Source organism: Sorex fumeus, unplaced genomic scaffold (genome assembly GCF_029834395.1).
Source record: "Sorex fumeus unplaced genomic scaffold, SorFum_2.1 ptg000061l, whole genome shotgun sequence".
Taxonomy (NCBI): Eukaryota; Metazoa; Chordata; class Mammalia; order Eulipotyphla; family Soricidae; genus Sorex; species Sorex fumeus.
In genome coordinates, this window is record NW_026606118.1 from 58252049 (window position 1) to 58277395 (window position 25347).

A 25347-nucleotide genomic window follows, 5' to 3' on the forward strand; every position below is an offset into this window, starting at 1 on the left:
CAAATCCTCAATGAAAAATGGGAGGACAGTGCTACAGTGCCCAGGGCAGGGACAGAGGCTGGAGATATCCAGGCCTACACTGTTTCATGGACCGTGCAGCAGGTGGAGAGGCTGATGGAGGCAAGCCTACCCCTCACTATTATGTTACTTTCTGGTAATGATCAATACCGTTTTTTTTTTTTTTTTTGCTTTTTTGGATCACACCCAGCGATGCACAGGAGTTACTTCTGGAAGTGCTCAGGGGACCCTATGGGATGCTGGGAATTGAACCTGGGTCGGCCACATGTAAGGCAAACGCCTTACCCGCTGTGCTATCTCTCCAGCCCAATGATCAATACATCTAACTCCCCCTAAACACTTACCCTTTCCTTCTGGGAAAAGCAGCCATTCCTCTTTGCAAAATCAAGACAATCACAGTTGCACATTTTCCCAAATCTTTGGCTGTATTGCAATGGTTGTTTCATTTTTGTAATCTCCAACTAAACATTTCCTAACCATGGATTAACAATATAGTTACTGACTGGTTTCTTTTTAACAGTATTTATCCAACATAACAAAATAAACTGCAATTTGTTATACTTTTTTTTTTTACAAAACATTTTATAAATATTTTTACAAAATGTATACAAAGCAATTTCAAGTGAGACATACTATACAAATGAAGGTATTTGAGCAAATAAAGCCCACACCACAGACAGTGAGTGACGTGCCCTCTGTAAGTCAAGTCAGTCTGTAAGGCCTCCCTAATTCTAACAAAGTCTACTAAACTCTTCAGAGCTAAGAGTTCTTTTTCGTAATTGCCAGTTTAAAATTTGCTTTATCTTTAGGCAGAGTACTTAAGGACACAGGAAATCAAAGGCTTCATAACAGATTCACACTTTTCCACAACAGAAAGGAAAAAAAGAAGGAAAGGAAAAAAAAGAAAAAAAATTTTTTTGTTTTGTTTCGTTTTGTTCTGTTACTGAGTACAAGTAGTTCTAGAACTTAACTTTAACTAAGGAACCTGGACTGAGGTTGGCCGTCCGGAGCTGAGTTCTCTTGCAGGGTGACATGCGAATTAGGACCCATGAGCGCTTTCACCTAACCACAGGAGCAAAAGACATCGCGTAATCTTCATTTGTCATTATCTAGAGTCTTCCCTCCATAAAAAGTAAACTTACATACAAGGACACACAGATTTACAGGTTTCATTTTGGTCAATTAGACTGTTTGCTAGACAAGTGACAGGGCCTTTGAGACGGTCAGCAGAGAAGAAGGGAGGGGGGTGGCCGGGGCAGCCGGGGCAGGTCCAGGAAGCTCATCTTATCTCGTAAGAATTCCACTGATTCTCGGTAATTAATGTAACTCTGAGAAGCCTGTGGGCAGGCTTCCAGGGAGAAAATTCCACCATGAGAAGGATTTGATCAGAGGGGGGGTCCTCTTTCAGGTTTTGCTAGGGATTAAGGGAGCACGAGCCCTCACTAAGAGAAGAAGGGCCTACGAAATCCAGGGGTGCAGGAAAGGGTGTGACCCCAGGGCTGCCCAAACAGAAAATTCCAACTGGCAATACCAATTTATCTCTCTAATATGTTACAATACAGGAAAAAGGGAAAACCTGCAACGTGGACATTGGCACGAATAAGGGAAAAATGGTGGCCCTCAGATGGCCCCGATTTTCCAGTTCCCATTGGCGGGCGAGGCTGGGGGAAAGAGCTCTGCTCCGAGGAAGGCTGTCTCAGGGACTGCTCTGGGGGGCTGGGGGGTGGGGGGCAGGTGGGCTGTGGCTGTGCTTCCCTAGCAACCGGAAACCTTCCCTGCCACCATAGGCCACGCTGGAGAGAAACGTCCAACACCAGGAAAATGGTGGCCTGCTCCTACTCTGGGGACAGCCAGAAGCGGTTCCTGGCAGCGTGTCAGAGTGGAGGCAGAGGCTACACTTCCAAAGCCACAGGGGAGACAGCACGGATGAAGGGGGCAGCGTGTGGCACAGTCTCTGAAAGTGGCCTCTGGTGGCTGGGGCCGGGGCATGTGAAGTGTCTATAAAACACCATTCTGTGGCTTTCCCAGTGACAGGCTGTCACGTATTGAAGGAAGCGACAGAAAGGCAATGTCATGGGGGGGGGGGGTTGTACAAAAAAAGGAAGGGGGGGCAGTGCCCCTGAAAAGAAACACGCAACAATGAAGCAGTCGGGGGCTGGAGCTGGAGCACCGCGGGGAGGGCATTTGCCTTGCATGCGGCCGACCTGGGTTCGATTCCCAGCATCCCATAGGGTCCCCTGAGCACCGCCAGGAATAATTCCTGAATGCAGAGCCAGGAGTAACCCCTGTGCATCGCCAGGTGTGACCCAAAAAGAAAAAAAAAAAAGCAATTAGTCTAGGGTGCAGAGAGGAACGCGGGTCGAACACAGACCCAGCCGACAACACCCCACTGCTCTCAAGCCAGAGCTAACCTGGTTGCTCCCTCTGGGCCAGGGCACGTTGCTTACTTTTGGTTTGTCTGTGATTTGGTAGAGATCGATGCTGGGGCTGACTGCGGGCTCTCAGACAACGAGAAGCATGAACAAAGACCCCTGAACTGAGTTTAAACTTAAAAAACAGAAAGAAAGAAAGAAAGAACAAAAAATTTACAAGACCGTTTTCAAGGGCAAGTGCTGATGGCTGGCAGTTGGCCGTGAGAGATGCTGCGAAGGGAAGGTGGAAGGCGGGAAAACCCAGCGACAAATGAAAACAGAGCAGTGTCTGTTGGCTGTGTCCGAGGCTCAGACACATTCGCTTGTTGTCTCGCGAGCTAACGGATATGTGCTTGTACATATATACACAGTGTGTTCCTCACAGCTGCCTCCCGGGTCCCCTGCACTCTGGACTTCACTGGTTTCCGCTGGCTTCTCTTTCGCCTGGTGACAGTGTCTCAAGCCAGGCTGTTGCCACCGGGAGTGGGGCGTCCCCCCAGATGGGCTTCAACGTGGCTATGCCGCAGCCTGGGGAGAGAGCAGCTGAGCACTGCGGCCAGAGCACAGACGCCCGCAGCTGCCCTGGGCGGGGGGGCCAGGCTGCGGTGCTGGCAGAGCCGAGGGGAGAACCAGCTTGTCTCCCCTCACCAGTGCAAGAGGAAAAAAATAAAACAACCCCCCAAAACAAAAAAGAACCCACCCCAAAACTAAAACTTGCAGATCCAGAGGGATATTCTTTAAAAAGTAGCTTCTACCAGTCCTGTTTAATCTTCTTTAATAAGTCGATTCTCCTCAAATGACTTAGATGATTGTCAAATTTTTACTCAGGGCCAAGTATACTGTGATTTCATTGAGTTACAATGTTCTTAAAAGAGAGAAAGGGTGGAAGGGGGGGGGGAACAAATAAAAAACAAAACAAAACAAAAAGCCAACAACAACAGAAAAAGCAAGACCATAAGCACTTCCATAACACTTGAAATGCGCAGGGCCTACCAGACTGCTCCCCGGGGGCTGCTCCCAGAGGGCCTCCCTGTAGCCACACGAGTATTGCTCTTCGACAAAGAAGGGGTTTGAGATCAGAAAGAATAACCTGTGATGAAAGACCGAGCAGGCTGGAGACTGGTGACCGGTTCCGTTTGCTTTTGCCAGGAGAGAGTGTAACTTGTCCGGGGAGGGGTCTGGGGTGGGGTGGGGTGGGGACGGGGCGGGACGGCTGCTATTAACACTCTAAGATGCTATTTACAGCTGCTTCTAAAATGGAGTCAGTCTCGACAACGCCTTCACTGTGGTCCGGGATAAACTTTTCCAGGCAATTTTCCTGCGAAGCCATTGGCGAAAAGTTGGGGAAATCTAACTCGACAGAGCCGCTAACCATGGGGTCACTCTGGGGCGGCCGCCCGGCCTTCTTGAGTTCCAAGATGTTCTTAAATGTGGTTTCTAGACTCTTGGTAAGCTGGAGGTCGGGCTGGGGCTCGCCTGACCCTTTCATGATGTCCGTGTGTAAAACTTCATTCTTTGGCGAACTCCTCAGCGCTTTGTCCCGGAAGGAATTGTCACACGTCAGCTCCAAGTGAGGATCGGCCAGGATACTCGAGAGTTTGCTCTCAGTACCGGGATCGGGTCTGGACGAGCACTTCCGGTGCCCCTCGGGACCAGGGGAGCACTCCCTGGCCTTCGCGGAGTCTCTCCGGCCGCATTTCTCTTCCGATGCGCCCCGGTACTGAGCTAAGCCCCCTTTGTCCGACTTCAGTGCCCGGCCGGGGCATTCAGTTTTTTTAGAAATGTTTCCTTCTGCGGAGACCACGATGTGATTAGGCACTAGATGAAACGGGTCATGATTCGTGGGTTCAGCTGCACCTGCTTTGGCTCGGTCTCTGCTGGGGGCCTTGGGTGTCGGATGGAGGGAGCTGGGCGTTTTCCCGCCAGGCTGGTCGCTCCTGCCAAAGTGCGTCTCAGGGGCGGCGCGGTCAGGTTTGAAGGAACAACAGAAATCAGCCTGGAAACCCTCTGGAGACGGGAAGAGAAAGAACACGAGTGAGTGAATGTGCAAGTCCAGACTGTGTGTCAGCCCCCGGGATCCGGGGCCGAGGCCCCCCCCCCCCCACCCCCTCAGCCCGGCCACCACATCCTGGACCTGCACATGCAACACTTGAAGAGGTGACCCAGCAGGGCGACCAAGGCTGTGTGGCCACGGCATCTCAACAAAAAGCTTCGGTCTCTTTGGAAAGGTGGCCGCTGGGTGACAAACGGGAGGAGCTGACGGGAAAAGTGCCACATGGTCTTGATCTCGGGACAAGGCCACTCCTGGCAGTGCTCAGGGAGGACACTTGGGGGCCTGGATTTGGCCCCCCTGAGTCAGGGCAGAGGGAGCCGCATGCAAGGCCAGGCCCCTCCCTCCTGGACCATGTCTCTGGACTGTCCACTGTCCTGATCTCACAAGAGGCTTGTTCATTCCCTCCTGGCTGCTGGGATAGAATCCAGGGCTCTTAACTCCCGTGAGATGCGCCCTCAGCTGCTGAAGAGTTCCTTTTCCGCTTCTGGCTCACACTCCACTGTATTCAAGGCTTATCTCTGGCTCTGCGTTCTCCTGGCAGTGCTCAGGGGACCATATGTGGTGCCGGGTTTGGAATCCAGGCTGGCTGTGGTGCAGGACAAGCCTCTTACCTGCGGCACCATCTCCCTGGCCCCTCTCAGAGATGCTTTCTGTTTTGTTTTGCTTTGGGGACTACTCCCGGGCGGTACTCAGGGTTTAGTCCTGGCTCTGCACTCAGGAGTCACTCCTGGTGGGGATGGGGGGACCAATCCTGGGCAGGCAGGCTGTGCCTGCTCTCTGGCCCTGCCCAATGTCATGGGTGACTACGGTTCTGACCACGACCTTGGCACCCTCTCTGAGGCAGGGCCTGGCTTTGGTCGTCTGATGCCTGTCTGCATGATTCCAATGTGCACTAGCTCTGAGGATAAGGGCGATCAAACACTCTCCAATGGTAAAACTGCACATCCGAAAACAACGCACTACTATAAACCAACGTGAGCGCAATGAAATTCATTAAAAAATTTTCTTTTCTTTTAGAAACGGGGAGTAGGGGAGACAGATAATGAGGTTAAGGTGTTTTCCTTGCAGGTGGCTGATTCAAATCCCCAGCACCAAATCTGGTGGTCCCCTGAGTACAGAGTTAAAACTAAGCAAAACCAAACCAAATCAGCAGACATTAAAAAAAAAAATAAATGAAAGAGCAGAAAACATGTGAATTCTGGAAGCAATAAAATCTTCAAATCTCCATGTCAGACCGAGGGGATACATAGATCGTCATGGATGTGAGCACGGTGATTCCAGGAGGGGTCAGGGAGACGGCTCAGTGTCCAGGCCCATGGTCTGAACAAATACTGCCAGGGGAAGGCCCCAAGGCCCCCAGCACCTCTGGACGCTGTTGGCAAGAGTGGCACAGGGTCACTCCTGGGTCTCTGAGCACCACTCAGGAGGCCCAAAAAAAGGGTGATTCCATCCAACAAATTCTGGCACGGCCCGCCCAAGAGAAGATCCCAGAGAGGAGGGAGCTTTACCCACGGGCCAAGTCACTGGCCGCCAGCAGCAGGCTCCAGTTCTGAGATAAAGGACACACACACCCTACACGTCCTCTCCCTTCTGGGAAGATTGGAGGGGTCTCCTAACACACAGAATTTCTTTCACACTTGCCCTGTCCAGAGGACCCCAAGGTGACTTGGCTGACTGCTGCAGACCAATGCTCCCAGCATGCAAGAATGCCTTCTCAGAAAAGCGAATGACTTGTCAACCCCTGGCAATGATCTCTGAGTGAACAGACAGGATGTGTCCCCTCGCTGCAACTGCACCTGCCATTATTCCAGTGTCCCCCAGGGGGCGATAATGTTTGCTTTGAAAACTGAAACCCAAGCACAAAAATTTATAAGTCTACAACTGTACCCCATGGTGTTTCACTACTAAAAATTTAAAATATAAATAAATTAAAAGTTCCATAAAATAAAATATTTATAGAAAAAAATTAAAAAAAAAAGAAAACTCTTTTATCTTTTTTTTTTTGGGGGGGGGGTCACACCTGGCGATGCCCAGGGGTTACTCCTGGCTCTGAACTCAGGAATTATCCCTGGTGGTGCTCAGGGGACCCTATGGGATGCTGGAAATCGAACCTGGGTCAGCCGCGTGCAAGGCAAACGCCCTACCCGCTGTGCTATCGCTCCAGCCCCAAGAAAACTCTTTTATACTGAGTGTAAGGCTCATGTATTTGTTCTGTTTGGGAACTTCTTCTTCACTGGGTCACTCCTTGTGGTTCTCAGGAGCCCATGTGGTGCCAGGGGTCTAACTGGGGCTCCAGCAGCCAGGGTCTGAGCTACTCCTGAGGGCCCTCTTCAGAAATGTCTTGAGCCATAAGGAACACAAAACAGAAATGTATATGATTTGTAAGTATCAGAAGGGTAATTAGGGAGATGGCAGAAAGACCACAGGAAAATAATAGTTTAGGAGCAGATTAATGAACTGTCAAGTTAATGCATTAAAATATTTATTCATTCTGGGAACCAGAATTAGAAGAAAATCAGCAGAAGTAGAAACATTTCTTTTATCGGACGGTGAAAGCACGGGTCAGATCTATATTCCACGAATTGCTATAGTTTTATTTGAATGAAACTTTTAAAGTAAATTTTTTGGTGCCAGGAAACTCCCAGGGCCTTAGACATGCAAGGCTAATTCTCTACCTCCGAGCTACACCCTGACCCCAAAACATTTCTTCTGAAACCAGAAAAAAAAGATAATTCTTTTCTTTCTCTTCTTCCTTCCTTCTGTGTTGGGATCAAACCCAGGATCTTAGAACCCAGACAAGCGAAGCCTACATGGTGTCACTGCACTGTATTTGAACCCCTGAAAACTGTTTTGTGTTTGAAGCCCATTTGGTTGTGCTCAGGGCTGACTCCCTGCTCTGTCCTCAAGGGTCTCTGGCAGTGCTGAGGGGACCATATGCAGTGCTTGGATTAGAATCAGGGTTGGCTGGACGCAAGGCTAGTGCCGTAGGGTCTCTAGTCCCTGAGAATTTATTTCAAAAAGGCAGAAATGTGGATCGAACTTAACATGTATACAACTGGCATGAAACTGAAGCGGGTGAGACAAGCAGGTGAATGCCGCTTGATAATTGGTGGGCAGGGACTGTTGTTATTGATTTTCCCCCTTCCCCAATGCCTGGCATTGGACACCCAATAATTTGCTGTTTGTTCTGTTTGTTGGGTCACACCCGGGTCACACTCAGGCTACTGCTTCTCCTCGGGGGACCTGATGTGGTACCAGAGATTCAACTGGGTTGGCCACTTCCCAGGTAAGTGCCTGAACCCCTGTCGGTACTATCTTCCTCGTCCCAATCTGTTGAGATTTTACTGCTCTGGGAATATTTTTGACTTGACTTAGTTCTCAAGAAACAGACAAAGACTGAGAGCTCTAGTTTAAAACGGGGGGAAAAGAATCACTTATCACCGGAAGATTCCAGCTGTAGCCAAGAGGCCTTCTCGAGAGGATTCGTATTCTGTGCTGAAGCCTGGGTTTCTCCTCCCTACAATTCACGTTCTACCTTCAGGTTCTGTGGCCAGAGGCTCCCAGCCCTGCACATGGCAGCAGCTCTCCGGGCTTTGATGCTGACGATCCTTACCGGGGTCTACAAGTGCCAGCCGCTTGTCCCGGGACAGAGACGCCCTCTCCTCCTGGTTGAACATCCTGTCCATCATCACCATCTCCGCAGAGGGGTTGATCCGCTGCAACAGGACAGCTCAGTCATGTCAGATGCTTTTTTTTTTTTTAAATAAAAACCCTGAATTTTACAGGGTTATTTTAACTTTGCGAATCCTTTTACAAAGTCATAATGATAGTTATGATCGAGCTTCAGATTATACTGTTCCAACACCCATCCCTTCACCTGTGTTTATTTCCCTCCACCAATGTTCTCAGTTTCCCTCCCAGCCACCAGCCTGCCTCTGTAGCAGGTACTTCCCCCATGCCCCATTGTCTGGTGCTCCCTTCCCTAATTTATCCCCCCCTCCCCACCCCTGCCCCTGCCAAGCTTCCTACCAAAGACTGGTTCTCCTGCTCTTCCTTTTTATTGTCACTGAGTATTTCATATTCCCTGACGAGGATTCCTTCTATCCCATGGGAGAGAGAGGGCATTCTGAGTCTGTTCCTCTCCCTCTGACTAACTTCCCTCAACATGATTTTCTCCAGATCCATCCATATCGTGGCTGTGTGCATGACTTTATCATGCCTTAGGGCTGCATAGTATTCCACTGTGTATATGTACTCTAGTTTTTGGGTTTTTTTTTTTTTTTTGCTTTTTGGGTCACACCTGGTGATGCTCAGGGGTTACTCCTGGCTCTGCGCTCAGGAATTACTCCTGGCGGTGCTCACGGGACCATATGGGATGCTGGGAATTGAACCAGCCCCTGTACTCTAGTTTTTTTTTTTAAATTATTTTTAATGCTTTATTCATATTTTGTTTTACAAAGAAGATAGTTGAAATGTAGGTCATATGAAAACAATATTCAGAAAAACAGAAACCACGAAGTTAATGTTAGTTTCTTTATCTAGTCTCAGATGCCTCTTAACAAACACAAGTGCTTGGCTGCCTCTGGAACCAATGACATGACCACAAAGGAGAATCTGGGGTCTGTGTTCTGCTCATGCCCCATCTGCTCACATGGATCCTTACCACGACAGAAGAATTTTGTATTTTTTCAATGGGGCTGGAACCCAGGGCCTCACACAGGACCTAGAGGTGTGGTCAGCACTACTGTATCTCTGCCCTCCGATGCATTTTCCTAATATTGTACTTTTGGGGGGGTTAGGGGCATACCTGGTGATGCTCAGGGTTTACTCCTAGCTCTGTGAGGCTTGTGGGACCATATGGCATGCCCGGGATGGAATCTGGGTCAGCTGTGTGCAAGGCGAGTGCCTTACCCGCTCTGCTATTGCTCCGGCACACAGAATACTCTTTTTGGAACAGAGAAGCTACTTTACATGCAGACACAAAACTCAGAAGGTACTAAAGGAGACAGGAAGGGGCTGGAGAAATAGCACAGCGGGTAGGGCATTTGCCTTGCACGCGGCCGACCCAGGTTCGATTCCCAGCATCCCATATGGTCCCCTGAGCACCGCCAGGAGTAATTCCTGAGTGCAGAGCCAGGAGTAACCCCTGTGCATTTCTGGGTGTGACCCAAAAAGAAAAAAAAAAGGAGACGGGAAGGGGAGAGTCTCTCTTGTTCTTTCTTTTATGGGTGTGTGTGTGGGGGGGCGGTCACAACCCGCTACACTCAGGGCTTACTCCGGCTCTGCAATCAGGGGTCACTCCTGGTGAGGCTTGGGGGACCGTACGTGGTGCTGGGGATGGAACCTGGCGTGGCTGTTGCAAGGCCAGTATCTGCCCTGCTGTCCTCTCTCTCTGCCCAGGGCTCCCCTCTTCACCTCCCTGGCACCGTCTCCTCTCCTGGGAGATGCCCAGGGGCTGCGATGCTTTATGCACATAAAAAATTACGAGTTTTTCTCCCTTTTGGTCACACCCAGCAGTGCTCTAGGGTCCCTCCGTTGTCCGTGCGGGGCTGGGGACTGAACACGGGGCGCTGTACCTGCCTTGCAGGAAGGAGCTGATCTCTGGCTTCTTTGAATTTCTTTGGCCTGAACCCACACCCAGAGGTGCTCAGGGTTTACTCTTGGCTCTAGGCTCAGGGATCACTCTGGAGTGCTGGGGCCTTGAACCCAGGTCAGCCTGTGTGTAAGGCAAGTGCCCTAACGGCTATATTATCGCTCCACCCCGGCCCCCTTTACGTTCCTGCACAACGTCCGGAACTTTCCTTGTTTCCCCACAGGCTGGAGAGAGAGTGTAACGGGCTGAGGACATGCTTCATGTGTGGGAAGCCTGGATTTGAACCGAATTTAGCAGAGTCTCCCCAGCACTGTAGAGAGTGGGCCCTGGAGAGGGGAGGGAGGAGCTGCAGAGGGTCCCGCTGGGGTCTGTGCTCTGTGAATGGCTGTGCCCTCGTGACTGTGACGCTGAGCTTCCTCCTCGGGCAGGGAAATACGAGCGTGGACTGAGTGCGCTCAAACCCGGCAAAGTGCAGCGAGCTGGGCCACCGCCGCCTGTCAGCACACAGTGACGGAAGCTTTCCCGTGCTTCGAGCTAGCTGTGCCAATGACCAGGTGGGGAAATGAAATCCCTGAGTGCTCTCTCTCACCTAGGAGCTCTGACTTGTGGGTTTTAAGTTTTAATTAAAACACTTTTTTTCCTCCCCACCTTCGAATTGTGGGTTAAAAAAAAAAATCTAACACCTCACATAAGGGGCTTGAGCAACAGTACAGTGGGAAGGGCATTTTTTTTGTTGTTATATTTATTTATTGAATCACTGTGGGAAAAGTTACAAAGCTTTCAGATTTAAGTCTCGGTCACACAATGATCAAACACCTTTCCTTTCGCTACTACTTATTTTTCACCACCAAGAACCCCAATATATCCCTTCCCACCCCTCCCAATGCCTGTGAAGGCAGATGATTTCTACTTAACTCTCTCTCTACTTTGATTACAGTCATTATTTCGACAAAAGATGCACCATTATTGTTGAGAGTTTCCGCCCAACAATCAGAACTGCTGAAAAGGCATTGTGAAATAATTTGTTTTCTATAGCTGGTTATGAGAACCAAATGATGTCCCACGGCTGCAACAGTGGCCGCGCGATTTTGGATTTCTGGTATTTTACTAATTAAGTCTGGAGGGATTTCTGTCAAGGGCCAGATAATTACGAGATTGGTTTCTACGCCTCTGGAGCCATGGCTGTGCCAGAGAGCCACTCGTGGGGGGTAACTCGTGACCTCTGTAGGGCGTGAAGGACCAGCTGGTACCGCTCCCCTTCCCATGAGGCTGCAGTTGCCCCGTCACCGCCGTCTCATACCTGGCTTTCCAATAAGCTCTGAGGTGGCAGCGACCTTGCTGCCAGGGGCAGGGGGGCGAGGTAAGGCGGAAGGGAGAGACACCCATTCCCTCTGGGAAGGGCATTTGCCTTGTACCTGGTCAACCCGAGTTCGATCCCCAACATCCCATAGGATCCCCTGAGCACCACCAGGAGTAATTCCTGAGTGCAGAGCCAGGAGTAGCCCCTGAGCATCGCAGCATTGCCAGGTATGAACCAAGAAAGCCAAAAAAAAAAAGAAAAAAAATCACCCCAAAACACATGAGCTCAGCAGTGTGCCCCTTACCAGGGCATCTTCCAGCAGCAGGCACCGGTACTTGTTCAGCATAGCTTGGGTCCTCTTTAGGAGCTGGGCGGCAACCGTCTCAAATTCACTGTCGACTTAGAGAGAGAGAAGAAAGAGAGAATGGTAAGAGTGAAAAATCACCCATTTTTTCCCCCTCACTCCCTTTCTTAGGCCAGACAAACTGCTCCTCTGGACGTAAACGTCCCTCGGGGAGGCCCTTTCCTGCTCTGGGATGAGCTTCTCCTGTGTTGGACATCGTGGCTCTGCACTACTGGCACGTGAGCACAGACACGGGGCCGGAAGGAGCTCTGGGGCTTCCGCGTGCTCTTACCTGAGCCACGTGCCCAGCCCCAGCCTGGCTTATTCTGACGTATAAAAACGCACACGGAGCACCACTAATACCCCTATCCCAGGAGACCGAGAGCAGAGTGAGCAGAGCACGATCTGCTGGTGTAGGTGATCTCGGCCTCCGTCCTGTCCAAGAAGGAAACGATGGCAAGATAATAGAACCAAAGGGAAGAACAGCAAACATTCTGTGCACATGACAGAAATGACACTGAGGATCGGGAACTGAATGATGCTTGAGCCCCTTTCCTCATTGTGGCAGGGGTGCTTGTTCATCTGGGGGTCAGACGCTTGGATGTCCTGCATTTTTTTCTTTTTAAGGTTTTCTTCTACTTTTTTCTTCCCCCCCCCCCCCTTGGCTTTCTGGGTCACACCTAGCGGTATTTGGGAGGACTATATGGAATGCTGGGGATTAAACCTGGGTTGACTATGACGACCAATCAATCATGACCATCCTGTTGTTCGTCGATTGCCTCGAGCAGGCCCCAGTAACGTCTCCTTCGTCCCAGCCCTGAGATTTTTTTAAAAAGTGCCATATTCAAGGCTCTTTCAGGGTTAGGAGAATGAGACCCATCCTTGTTACTGGTATTTGGCATATTGGGTACGCCACGGGAAGTTTGCCAGACTCTGCCGTGTGGGCAGGTAACATTCGGTAGCCTGCCAGTTTGTCCAAATTGGACAAACTGGCAGGATTGACTACATGCCAGCAAACACCCTACTCGCCGTACCATTGCTCTGGCCCCTAAGGGATTCTTTTTAGGCCTCATCTGGTGAGACTTAGGGCTGCCTCTTGGCTTTGCACTCAGGAGTTACTCCTGGCGGTCAAATGTACTGACTCTGGGACATCTGTCCCTCCACAAGACTCAGTCCCAACCCTTCACACGCCCCAGGAAACTGAATCAGTGGGAACAAGTGAGGTCTGTGCCCAACAATGACCTGGCACTCCCGGGCACCGTGGGGGCTGTGCTAAGGGCTGTTGGGGTGCCAGCATCTTACCTTTCTTCAAGTCTTCCTCGGAGGGCATGGAACCCTGGCACACGTGGTAGGAGAGCAGCCGCTGTACCGCGTCGCTCAGTGAGTGGAACTGGCTCTTGTCTGGGGTCATGGCATGGGCTTGGTCCCGCTGTAACTGCTGGAGGATGCTGTAAGGGGAGAGAGTTGAGTCAGCCACAGGGAGACAGCTGTGCAGAGCCCTCACTCACATGCAGAGATACGGGGTGCGTGAGAGTGGGAGCGGGCACGGGGAGAGGGCCTGGGCTTAGAGGCTGCAGGACTGGAGAGCCAGGGGCCTGGTCTCCGGGGCAGTGCTCACACCAAGCACGTGTGTCAGACTGCGGCAGTGCTGACTGGTGGCCATCAGAACTGGTGGCACCAGAACCGGCGGTATAATTTCTGTTCTAAACAGAATTTATTAACATCCTGCTTCCCCAGAAAGTCTCAGGGGAGTGTCAAAAATGCAGCCCTTATTTTTTTTTCTTAAAAATTAATTTATTTTTATTAGTGAAACACCATGAGGTACAGTTGTAGACTTATAAATGTTTGTGCTTGCATTTCAGTTATACAATGATCGACTATCCAATCCCTCCACCAGTGCCCATTCTCCACCATGAATGATTCCAGTATCCCTCCCACCCACCCTCAACCCCCCCATCCCACCCCACCTCTGTGGCAGGGCATTCCCTTTTCTTCTCTCTCTCCTTTTGGGTGCTGTGGTTTGCAAAAGAGGCACTGAGTGACAGCCCTTATTCTTAAGAAGAAAAGAGCACACAGTAGGCTTGATCTACTTTTGATATACCAGATTTTCATTTCATTTCATTTCATCATCCTGTTATTCGTCGATTGGCTCGAGCAGGCCCCAGTAACGTCTCTTTCATCCTAGCCCTGAGATTATATTCAAGGCTCTTTAGGAGAATGAGACCCATCATTGTTACTGGTATTTGGCATATTTGGTGCGCCACGGGGAGTTTGCCAGACTCTGCCCTGTGGGCAGGCTATATTCAATAGCCTGCAAGTTTGTCCAGATAGACACACCCTAATGGACATGGGCTCAAGGAAGGGGCTTTCCAAGCTCACTGAAGAAATACTCATGTTGACATACTCTGATTTGGCAGTTGCCAAAATTTTACTTTTTTCTTTAAATTTTTTTATTGAATATCCTTGAGACAAACCAAGCTGTTCATGACTGGGTGTCAGTCATACAATGATCCAACGCCCATCCCTCCACCAGTGTACGTTTCCTACCACCGATGTCCCCTGTTTCCCACCCAGCACCCCCCAAACCCCATCCCCTGCCTCTGGGGCAAGCGCCTACGCTTTGTAGGTTAGAAATCCCAAGAAACGTTTAGCCCTCCCGTGCCATGCCCGAGGAACTCACAAAGCTCCTTTAGTTAGCTGCTTTGCCGCAGGCCTCTTCTGTCCTCCTGAATGACCATCCACCTAAAGAAAAGACATTCCTGGTTATTCCCTCGTGCAGGAAAAATAAGCAGGCGAGCTCCGCATAAAGATCACCAAACATTTCAACGTTTCCACCCCCTTCCCTCATCAAAAACTTAGGCTAAGAGTGTTGCGTTTGTCTGGTGATAAGCTCAGGGTTCCAGAGAACAGGGTCCCTAAGTTTCTGTGCGCTGGAAGGATGAAGTTTATTCCTTAAAGCCTGAATCCCAACTCCCTCTAGAACCCGCCATCATCTTCACATCACTTAAATTTTTTAAACTGTGCTCAGAGGACGATATGGGGTGCTGAGGATCGAACTCAGGTCAACTGAGTGCAAGACAAACATCCTATATATCCGCTGAATTATTGCTCTGGCCCCACAACATTTTACTTTTTTATGAGACAGAATGGCAGTATATCAGTTTTAGATGGTATACTACCTGATGAGTTCAGAGACATATATATGTATACACGCACATATATATTGCAAAATGATGATCACAATACATTTTATTTAACAGTCATCATTGTACATAGTTACAAAAATTTCTTTTTTTTGGGGGGATGGATTAAACCACACCTGGCAACATTTAGGACTCACTCCTGGCTCTGCACTCAGGGATCACTCCTAGTGGTGCTCAAGGGAAGTTATGGGATCAAACCCAGGTTGGCTGCATGCAAGGCAAGAGCTCTACCTGATGGACTATCTCTCTGGTCCCTAAATCTTCATCTTTTTGAAGAAATATACTTGTGGCTGCCCACTTGATGAACATGTGAAAATACAATAAACTATATTTAATTTATCCTCCTAGTGGTAAGCTTTTTATTTATTTATTTATTTATGGTCTGGGGACCACACCCAGTGATAGTCAGGAGTTGTTCCTGGCTCTGCGCTCAGGAATCACTCTGGCAGTGCTCAGGGGGGCCACATGGGATGCCAGGACTAGAACCCGTGTTGAAAGCATGCAAGGTGAGCAGCTATCCACTGTACTATTGCTCTGATGCACAAACAATTTTTTTCCTGGGGGGGAGGGAGGGTTGGTTTGTGGGCCACACTTAGTGGTGCTCAGGGCTTACTACTACTGGCTCTGTGCTCACGGATCACTCTGGACAGGGGTTGTGAAGCCGAATGTGGGGTGTGTATATGTGTGTGTGTGTGCGCGCGTGTGTGAAAACTGGGTATGTTACATGCAAGGGAAGAGCTTTAACCTGGTACTAGCTCTGTTTTTTAACTTTTTGGGACCACGACTGGCAGTGTTCAGGGCTTACTCCTGGCTCTATGCTCAGAGATCACTGCCAGCAGTGCTCAGGGGAGCATACTGGGGGATGGGCAAGGGCCAAACTTGGCTCCGCAGCTGCAGTGTACAAGGCAAACACCCTGCCTGATTTTCTTCTGCTCCAACCCACTCCCTGTACTATCTCCGGTAGCTCAGGGCTAATCCTGACTCAGTGCTCAGGGGACCATGAGGAATGGAACCTAGGCCTCCCACATGGCAACACATGTGCTGAGCCCTTGGAGCCATCTCTCAGGCCCAGGAGCAAAGACTCCTCAGAATCTGTTACACGCCAGTCCAGGGGTGCCACCTAACAGGGCATTTCTCTCTCGGTTAGGCCACAACACACCTGATATCAGCGTCTCAGAGCTGGGGCGGACCAGCCCCGAGGACATGGGGAGGCTCAGACTATAAAAAGTTTTTTTTTTTTTTTTCGGTCACACCTGGCGATGCACAGGGGTTACTCTGGCTCTGCACTCAGGAATCACTTCTGGCGGTGCTCAGGGGACCATATGGGATGCTGGGAATCGAACCCGGGTCGGCCGTGTGCAAGGCAAACGCCCTACCCGCTGTGCTATCGCTCCAGTAAGTCTCATGAAGCAGAAACTGATTTGACTTCTCCAAATGATAGGAAAAGCCTAATTTGAAAGGATATTCGCACTTCTACGTTCCGAGCAGCATCACTCCCAACAGCCCACATACGGAACCCACCCAGAATGCACGAGTCAGGGGTGCAACTTGACAGCACGGCTGTCAAGGTAAGGAAACACCTAAAGGGCTGAGCGAGAGCACCAAGCCAGAGCATCTGACTAGAAAACGAAATGCTGATTAGGGCCGGAGAGGCACTGTAGGGTGATGCATTTGCTCCGCACACAGCCGATCCAGGTTCGATTCTCCAGCACTCCATATGGCCCCTTTGAGCACCTCAGAAATGAGCCCTGAGCACTGCCAGTTATGGAGTCCAGGAAACCAATAAATAAATGCTGACTGATGATGAGTAGATAAAGATAGACTTCATGGAATTCTATTGTACTGTTAAGTAAGACGAAATAATTACCATTTTTGGAAAACAAAAACAAAAACAAAACAAAACAAAACAGAAAATGAATGGTACCTGAGGTGATTATACCAAGTGTAGTAAATAAGGAAAGACAGTTATCAATGGTTTCACTTCTATATGGAATACGAATAACGGAAAAAAGAAACTGGCTAAACCACAAAGCTAACCCTACACTCCCTGGAAATGATAGCTAGGAAGGGAGGAGTGATGAAAGGGGGTATTTCTGGGTGAAACAGCCCTGAAACTTTGATAGTGGGTGTAGTTATCACACACACGAAGAGGTGTGACATTGAACCTTACATTCTACAGCACTGAGAACCAACGACCAATCCATTCAGAAGACAACCTGAACAATCACAGCCTCGTTAGGTAGAAGAAAAAAAGCAACAACAACCAGCAGCCTGGGTTAAGACAACACAGAGACTAGACACCTCACGTATTCCTGGTCGCTAAGTGCAGTTTTCTGTGGTCAGATGTTCTCTCCCGGAGTTCTACCCCTCTACACTACATTTTTTTTTTCTTTTTCTGAGCGCAGGGACCGCACCGGGAATGCTGGCCTGGGCATGAGCTCTCTGCCCCTTGAGTCACACTCTGCCCCAGGTGCATGTTCCGAATGCCCACTGCAGCCGGCAGTGCTGTGAGGAGAAACGCGCTCGGCCTGCGAACGTTAACACAACCCGGTCTGGCCAGACTGACCAGGCTGCACCGGCGGTGCCGGGGAACGGAGGGGCGGGCAGCACGCATGCACCTGCAACTCAGTTGTGCTAAGCCCTGGGAAGCAGCTACGCAAATGTCTTCTACCTGCAGAGCTGGCTGGCCAGGAGATGATCCAACTACTTTCTCCTGCTGTGGCTGGGTGGTTCCTAAGGATGCCGGGAGGACTTTGCTTCCAGAATCTTGCCCTAGTAGAATTAACACGTGAGACAATGTTCAGGAGAAGCAGTACATCAGGACCCTGACAGAAGCCTTGAGTCCCCCCCCCCCCGGGCAGGGCTCAACGCAGGTTCTCAAACGGGGGATTTCCGTACCGTGGAGCCAAGCCCTGGACTCGAGGGAAACTCTAGTGAGGGAGGGGAAGCGGCAAGGCCCGTGTGTGCAGAGAGGAGCCAGAAGCAGAGGAGGGGAGGATGGAAGCCAAGGGGAAGCAGACCCGGGGTCGTGAGCTGCCAGTGCCGTTTCCGATTACCCGGGATCTGAGAACACGCCCCGGGACCACTGTCCGCCAGTGCCACCGACCCCCAGCGATCCCAGCTTTACGGAGGGAGGCGTGATAAGGTGGGTCTGTGTTTCGCGTCTCCTAGAACTGAACTGAGCGGGGCATGTGTTCAGGGCGTTGCAAGGAAGACCAGTGGACCCATCCACACACACAGCCTCTTTCCTTGGGGGGCAGGAGGGGGGCACTTTGCCATCTACACACAGAAAGCCACGTGAGTGTAGTCACAGTCTCCTGGGCCAGACAGCAGTCAAGCGGCTCGTTCCTAAGGCAGGACACAGATGCCCTGTGTCCTAGCCGAGGCAGCAGGGCTCGGTGCCCGCCTCAGCTCAGGAGGAAGGGCCGGCTGGGGCAGGGGCGAGTGGGAGCGAGCGGGGTGCATGCAGCAGGAGGGGGCCAAGACCCTGAGGAGAGCGGACTCCAAAGGTTCTGACCTGGCAGGCCGGTGCTCGGGAGGCCAGGGATCGGCGCTTGCCTCAGGCCATCGGGGGTCTTGGAAGCGGAAATGGGGGACGGCTGATTCAAACTCTTTTTCTGAGCCTGTGAAAAATATCACCAAGATGGACAAATTAACGTCATTGACCAGACTCCTGAAGAGCCGACTTCACACAACTGTGGAGGCCCAGAAGTGCCTGCCAGGCTTCCCCTACGGCCGCAACAATTCCTTTCGGCCTCCCACGCCCCAAGTCTTTTAAGTCTAGAATGTATTTGACAAGAGAAAGGCCCTGGGCCCGGGGATGAGGGGAAGCGGGGAGTGATCCTGTCTTGCAGGTGTGAGGCCCCGAGTCTGACCCCTGCGGAGCCGTGCTGTGGATGGTGACCCTTAGCTCGAGTGCCCGTCATCTCCAGCGCATGGCGTCCAACGTCCGACCCCCAGACAGACAAGCACCATCGCCACCATGGACAGAAGGGCTGGAGCATCATTCAGTTCCCGACCACAATGGCGTTACTAGGTCGAATGAAGGAAATGTTTGGGGTTTTCCCCTTCGATTTCATTCTCTTGAACACTGGCAGGGGGTGTGGCATTGAGTGCCGCCATCCTGGGGGAGGGAGCAGCGATCAACGACGCTGGCCCAAGGAACATGTTCCCACCGGCCATTCACGGGTGCCACCCAGAGGTCTTGGCAAAGTCTGCCCATTGGCCGATGGAGGTCATGCTACTGCTGTGAACGTTTCTGTTCTAAACAATTCGAAGTCCTGCTTAAACCTTTTTTTTGGGGAGAGGTGTTTTCTGGGCGACCTGCAGAGGCACTCAGGAATCACTCCTGGCGGGGCTTGGGCGAGCCACATAAGTGTCAATGATGGAACCCGCGTTGGCTGCGTTCAAGGCAAATGCCCTACAGGCTGTACTACTGCTCCAGCTCTCTTGAAAATGTGTTAAAGCTACTCCTGGCTCCATGTTGTGGGAGGAATGTGTCTTTCCTTGAGGTGTTCAGAGCAGGTGACAGTGCGGTGCTGGAACTCAACCCAGGCCTCCTGCACATGAAGCAAGTGCTCAGCCCGAGACATCACTCCCATCCCGATGTTAAATTTCTTCCTTTTTTTTCCCCATTTTTGGACCACACCCAGCAACCCAGCAGTGCTAAGGGCTTACTCCTGGCTCTATGCTCCGAAATCACTCCTGGTGGTGCTTGGGGACCATATGCGGTGCCAGGGAATGAACTTGAGTCAGCTGTGTGCAAGACAAGCACCTTAACCACTGGGCTATCTCTTCCAGCTCCAATATTCAATTTTTTTTTTTTTTATCTTTTTGGGTCATACCTGGTGAGGCTCAGGGCTTACTCATGGCTCTGCACTCAGGAATCACTCTTGGCAGTTCTCAGGGGACCACGTGGGGTGCCGGGGATCGAACCCGGGTTGGATGTGTACAGAGCAATCCGCTCCAGCCCCAACATTCAAATTTTCAGCCAAGAGGTGGTTACATGTTTATCTGCTTAAATAACAATTCTAGCTTGTCTTTTTGGCTCATACCCGGGCGTGCTGGGAGGGTGGGGGACGCTAGTCCTCAATCTGTGCCTGGGAGCTGCTTCCAGAGGTCCAGGGACCATGCAGGTGCCAGGGATCAAGCCTGGGGCTTTGCTTTCTACTCAGTCTGTTGAGTTGTCTCTCTGGCCTTTACACATTTTTTGGTTTGGGGGCCAAAACTGGTGATGCTCAGGGCTTATTCCTGGCTCTGCACTCAGTTATCACTCCTGGCGAGGTACAAGGGACCATATGGGGTGTCAAGTATCAGACCTGGGTTGGCCACGTGCAAGGCAAATGCCCTACCCACTGTACTATCACTCCAACCCCTGGCCCCCCCTCCTTTATTTTTTTTGGCTTTTTGGGTCACGCCGGCGATGCATAGGGGTTACTCCTGGCTCTGTGCTCAGGAATTACTCCTGGCGGTGGCTCAGGGGACCCTATGGGATGCTGGGAATCGAACTGGGTTGGCTGCGTGCAAGGCAAATGCCCTACCCGCTGTGCTATCACTCCAGCCCCAGGCCTTTTTTGTTTTTAATTAAAAACTTTTTTAGGACGGTGCTCAGGGATTATTCCTGGGTCTGTGCTTGGGGAGCACTCCTGGTGGGCTTGGGGGATCATATGGGATGACAGGGATTGAACCTGGGTAGGCTGCATGCAAGGTAAGTGCCTTAACCGCTGTACTATCGCCCTCATTGTAGAATTGTTCAGCCGTGTATTTAAGTTTTACACATTTTTATTATATGTTCTACTTTGCAATATGTCAGTGTAAAAGGAAAAAAAAATGAAACAATCTCATCAAATACCGAAGGCTGAAAATTTGCCATCCTCTGAGGGTCTTCATAAACTAACAACAGAGTTCCTCTCTGTGTTCAGAAACGGCTCCTGAGGGCCCGGCTGGGCTGCTGTGCAGTGCTGAGCACTGAGCAGTGAGTTACACCGTGGGTTGGGCTGTGCCGGACATGGCTCAGAATCTCTTGGGAGCACTTGGTCTGGCCTCTGCATCAGAACTGTCTTAATTCACTTCGCCGAGATGTTTGTAAAGTTCTGCTGGCATTGTTTTGGTTTTGTATTAAGGTTCAGGGCTTGCTCCTGCCTCTGTGCTCAGTAATCCCAGAGCACAGAGGCAGGGGGCCTCGGGACTTGGCGGGCCATATGCAGTACCGCAGACCGAACTGGGCTTGGCTACATGCAAGGCAAGTTCTTTGGCCTCTCTGTACTATTTTCTCCCACCTCGAGTCTTAAGGGCTGGCCCTGTCTTCTGAAGCTGACTGGCTGCCCCAGTTCTCTTGACTTCCCTGTTCATTTCTTTGTGAGGAGCCTCGGAAGGAATACTCAGGAGGTGTGAGGCCCAGCAATTCTCAACCTGCCGGGTCAGTGGTGTACTGTACAGGCATGAGGTGTGGCACTGCTCAGGCCCTGCGGTGGTGGGGCTCCCCGGGGCCCTCCTGGCAGTGCTCATCCCCCCTAGGATGCAACCAGCAATGCCCGTGGAAACAAATACGGTGCCGGAGACTGAACCCCAGGTCGACACGTGCTCGGTACGGATGTCAAGTACCCTGTACTGTTTCTCTGCCCCTGTTATTCGAGGGCAGGTTTTGTGTCTGCTTCTCTGCATCCAGAAGGACCATAGTAAGCCACAGGGAACAGCTGCTAAAAGTACCTGGATGGATTCTGCTATGGCCCAAGCCACAGGGGTCTAACCCTCTTCGTGGTTGAAGGCCCCCTTTCTCAGGAACCCTTGACTTTCGCCCATCTGCTCCCTGACCCCCCAATCAGCACTCTTTCTCAGACTTTTTTTTTTTTTTTTTGTATTTGGATCCTACCCTGCGGTGCCAGGGGTATTCCCATCAGGTACTCGGGGTTCAGACCCAGGGGCCCACATCACAGCACAGGCTGTGGCCCTTCACGCCGTCACCCCAGCCTTCTTTCCCCAACAGAAAACACATCATTTTATTGTTTTATTAACTCTTAGACTTGCTCTCTTCACACATTTTCTTCACAGAGGCATTATTTAAGGATGTGTTATTGAATACTCAAAATTTTTGTGTGTGCTTTTTTGGGTCACACCTGGCGATTCCCAGGGCTTGCTCCTGGCTCTGCACTCAGGAATCACTCCTGGTGGTTCTCAGGGGGCCATATGGGATGCCGGGGATTGAACCCAGGTTGGCTGCGTGCAAGGCAAGTGCTCTCCCCACTGTACTATTGCTCTGGCCCCAAGATTATTCAATTTTAATTGACTTATTTTCTTTAATCTTTTTTTTTTTTTGTGGGGGGGGAATAAGAGACGGTGAGGTGTCTGCTGCTGCGGCCGCGCTCGGAAAGGGGCGAGTGAGGAGTGTCCTCCTGTTGTTCATCGATTTGCTCGAGCGGGTCCACTAACGTCTCCATTTTTTGAGACTTGTTACTGTGTTTGGCATGTTGAATACGTCACGGGGAGCTTGCCAGGCTTTGCTGTGTGGGCGAGAGATACGCTTGCCGGGCTCTCCGAGAGGGGCGGAGGAATCGAACCTGGCTCGCCCAGGCTGGCTGCGTGCAAGGCAAACGCCCTACCACTGTGCTATCACTCCAGCCCAGGGCTAGCGTATAGAGAAGGGAAAAGGTGGTGGTGGGGGGATGGGGGAGAAGGCGAGATGGGGGAGGCCGCTGATTTATGATAAAATTCTAACATGTTTTTTCACCTTCAATTATAAAATCGATAAAATATTTATTATTATTAAATTGATGAAAATATGTTTCGGAAGAAAACAAAACAATACACAGAAATTCAAAGAGCATTTATCCAGGGTTATTTAATGTGGATTCAGACTGCCATATCTACGTTAATAGATTTTAAGTATAATTTGATGGCATTTCAATATGATTAAGCTAGTTCGTGGAAGAAACATTCTATAACATACTTTGTTTCAAAAGATATGGACATCTTTAATATTTAGGAATTTTTTAAATTCAAAATCAGTTAAAAAGTGTCCTTTAGGTTATGGTGTCAGTAGGAAAATTAACCTCAGGAATAAAATCTTGCTAAAAATCAGTGGTTAAAAATAGCCTTTATTATATTTTTTCTCTGTACTATTTAATTTATTTAACATTTTTTTATGAAGGCCCTGTTATGTACAACGCTGTTAATGATTGGTTTTCACGTCTATAGCGTCCCAGTACCACACCCTCCACCAGAGTGCGTGCTTCCACACCTTCCTGTTCCAAGGCTGCAGTGTCCCATCCACCGCCTGCCCTTTGTTGAACTCAGTTCTGTAGACCGCTCTCTACTATTTTATTTTATTTTTGGTTTTCGAGCCACAGTGGCGGTGATCAGGGTTTACTTCTAGCTGTACATTCGGGGAATCACTCTTGGAGGTGCTTGGAGGACTATATGGGGTGCTGGGGATTGAACCCAGGTTGGCTGTGTGCAAGGCAAGCGCCCTACCTGCTCTACTATTACTCTGACCCTCTCTACTATTTTAAATCTCCAGGTCTCTTGTCCTTGTTAACTACCAATACATTTCTTAAAACTAAGAATTCTACAAATTGTGCATGTTTTAAGTAACGGGGACTTTCAGTATGATGATATAGATGGCAACATTCTTATCCAATTGTTTATTGCATGAGATGTTTCTAAAATTTAATACTGAGATCACCAAAATGAACTGTTTTACAAAATTGATAGACTTGGGACTGGAGATGTAAAGTATTTTTAATGGCGTGGCATTAAAAATCCATAAAGGCCCCCAAACTTATCAACGTAAATTTTAAGTATATGCATATATATCCCTCATGCTATGCACACCAATTTCCCCTTATTATTAGCAACTTGTATTGCTATCTACATATATTTCTATCAGCCAGTATTGATATGTGCTTAACTAAAGTCAGTTTACATTAGTCATTCTGTATGTTTTTCAGTTTTATAGATTTTATGAAATGCATATTATATATCCACAAAGATAATATCAGAGTTTTCCCTAAAAGTCCCCAGTTGTGGTTGAATACAGATAACATTAAATTTAGCATCTTCATCATTTTAGTAGTTGGTCTATTTACTGAATATTATTTTTTTTCCAGCATGCCATAAGGTTGGAATCATGCAAAATGTAGTCTTTCTAGACTCAGACTCTTTCATTCAACGGTGTTCCTATTAAGGTTCCTCCATGTCAGTTTTGTTGCCTAAAAGTTTATTTATTTATTTATTTTGCTTTTTGGGTCACACCCGGCAATGCACAGGGGTTACTCCTGGCTCTTCACTCAGGAATCACTCCTGGCCGTGCTCGGGGGACCATATGGGATGCTGGGAATCGAACGCGGGTCGGCCACGTGCAAGGCAAACGCCCTACCCGCTGTGCTATCGCTCCAGCCCCGAAAGTTTGTTGATTTATTTATTTATTGCTTTTTTGGGTCACACCCGGCAGTGCACAGGGGTTACTCCTGGATCTTCACTCAGGAACCAGTCCTGGCAGTGCTCAGGGGACCATATGGGATGCTGGGAATCGAACCCGGGTCGGCTGCATGCAAGGCAAACGCTCTACCCGCTGTGCTATCGCTCCAGCCCCTCTCCTGTTTGAGGGAAGGCAAACCTTCCTCCCTGTGTGGTGAGCAGAGCGCGGGGCCTCCCGGAGACGTGACCCCTTAGAGTGCGGCAGGCTGAAACTTGGAAGCAGCACACTCTCAGGCACTGCAAATGTCCTGTAGAGGCGCCTCCACTCCCCTGCTCGCCCTCTGCCCTGCTACAACATTCAGGTGCTACTCCTGGCACACACAGCCCTGGCATCGCCACAGCATCAACCCCAACCAGGAGAGGGGAAGAAGGACGGAAGGACGCGGGTGAAGGGGCCGGAGTGTGAAAGGAAACCAAGGAACACACATAGAACACAAGAGGTCCAGTGTAATGGCTCGCAGGTCACCGTTCCCAACTTGTTCTCATGTCTACCTGTTTGTCTCTCTTTCTTTCTTGGCTGTGCTCAGGGATCACTCCTAGAGAATTCGGAGGACCACAGGGGGTGCCGGGAATCGAACCCTGGTCAGCTGCGTGCAAGGCAAGCGCCCTACCTGCCAGTCCCATCAGGCTCACTTTTGCCTGAGCCCTGGAGACACTGTGGGCTGCTGGCTCTGACCCACTGTAGCTTCCCAGGGACAGTGGCCCAGGCTGCTCGGTGCTGAAGGAGTGGACGTGGGACTCAGCAGAGGAATCACCGGGCCTGGGAAGTGGGAGCGCCAGGCGTAGAGCCAACAAGTCACTGAGATTCACAGAGGGACTGCAAAGGCTTCATTCTAGGGGCTCTTTGAGGGGTCTGCAAGGGGGACAGGCACTCAGTGAAGGCTGGAGGCTCACCAGGCGTGAGGGTTTGCACCCAGGAGGCAGCGGCGAGGGATGGGGGGGGGGGCGGGCA

At 50.3% G+C, this 25347-nt stretch overlaps 1 protein-coding gene across 2 annotated transcripts in view; it reads right to left on the bottom strand.

The window, feature by feature from the left end:
* Window positions 1-3087: 3087 nt before the first annotated feature.
* Window positions 3088-25347, bottom strand: part of BICRAL (BICRA like chromatin remodeling complex associated protein) — a 42511-nt gene continuing 20251 nt past the window's right edge. Inside the window, exons 5-11 of one of the 2 annotated variants that reach the window (XM_056126003.1) lie at window positions 18439-18544; window positions 17593-17693; window positions 14399-14460; window positions 13021-13166; window positions 11680-11774; window positions 8096-8198; window positions 3088-4436 (exon numbers count right to left, since the gene is read on the bottom strand). In XM_056126003.1, the coding sequence (XP_055981978.1) occupies window positions 3649-4436; window positions 8096-8198; window positions 11680-11774; window positions 13021-13166; window positions 14399-14460; window positions 17593-17693; window positions 18439-18544 (1401 nt within the window). In that variant the 3' untranslated portion in view covers window positions 3088-3648. The remainder of the gene's footprint in view (window positions 4437-8095; window positions 8199-11679; window positions 11775-13020; window positions 13167-14398; window positions 14461-17592; window positions 17694-18438; window positions 18545-25347) is intronic. The other variant, XM_056126004.1, reaches the window with a different exon arrangement.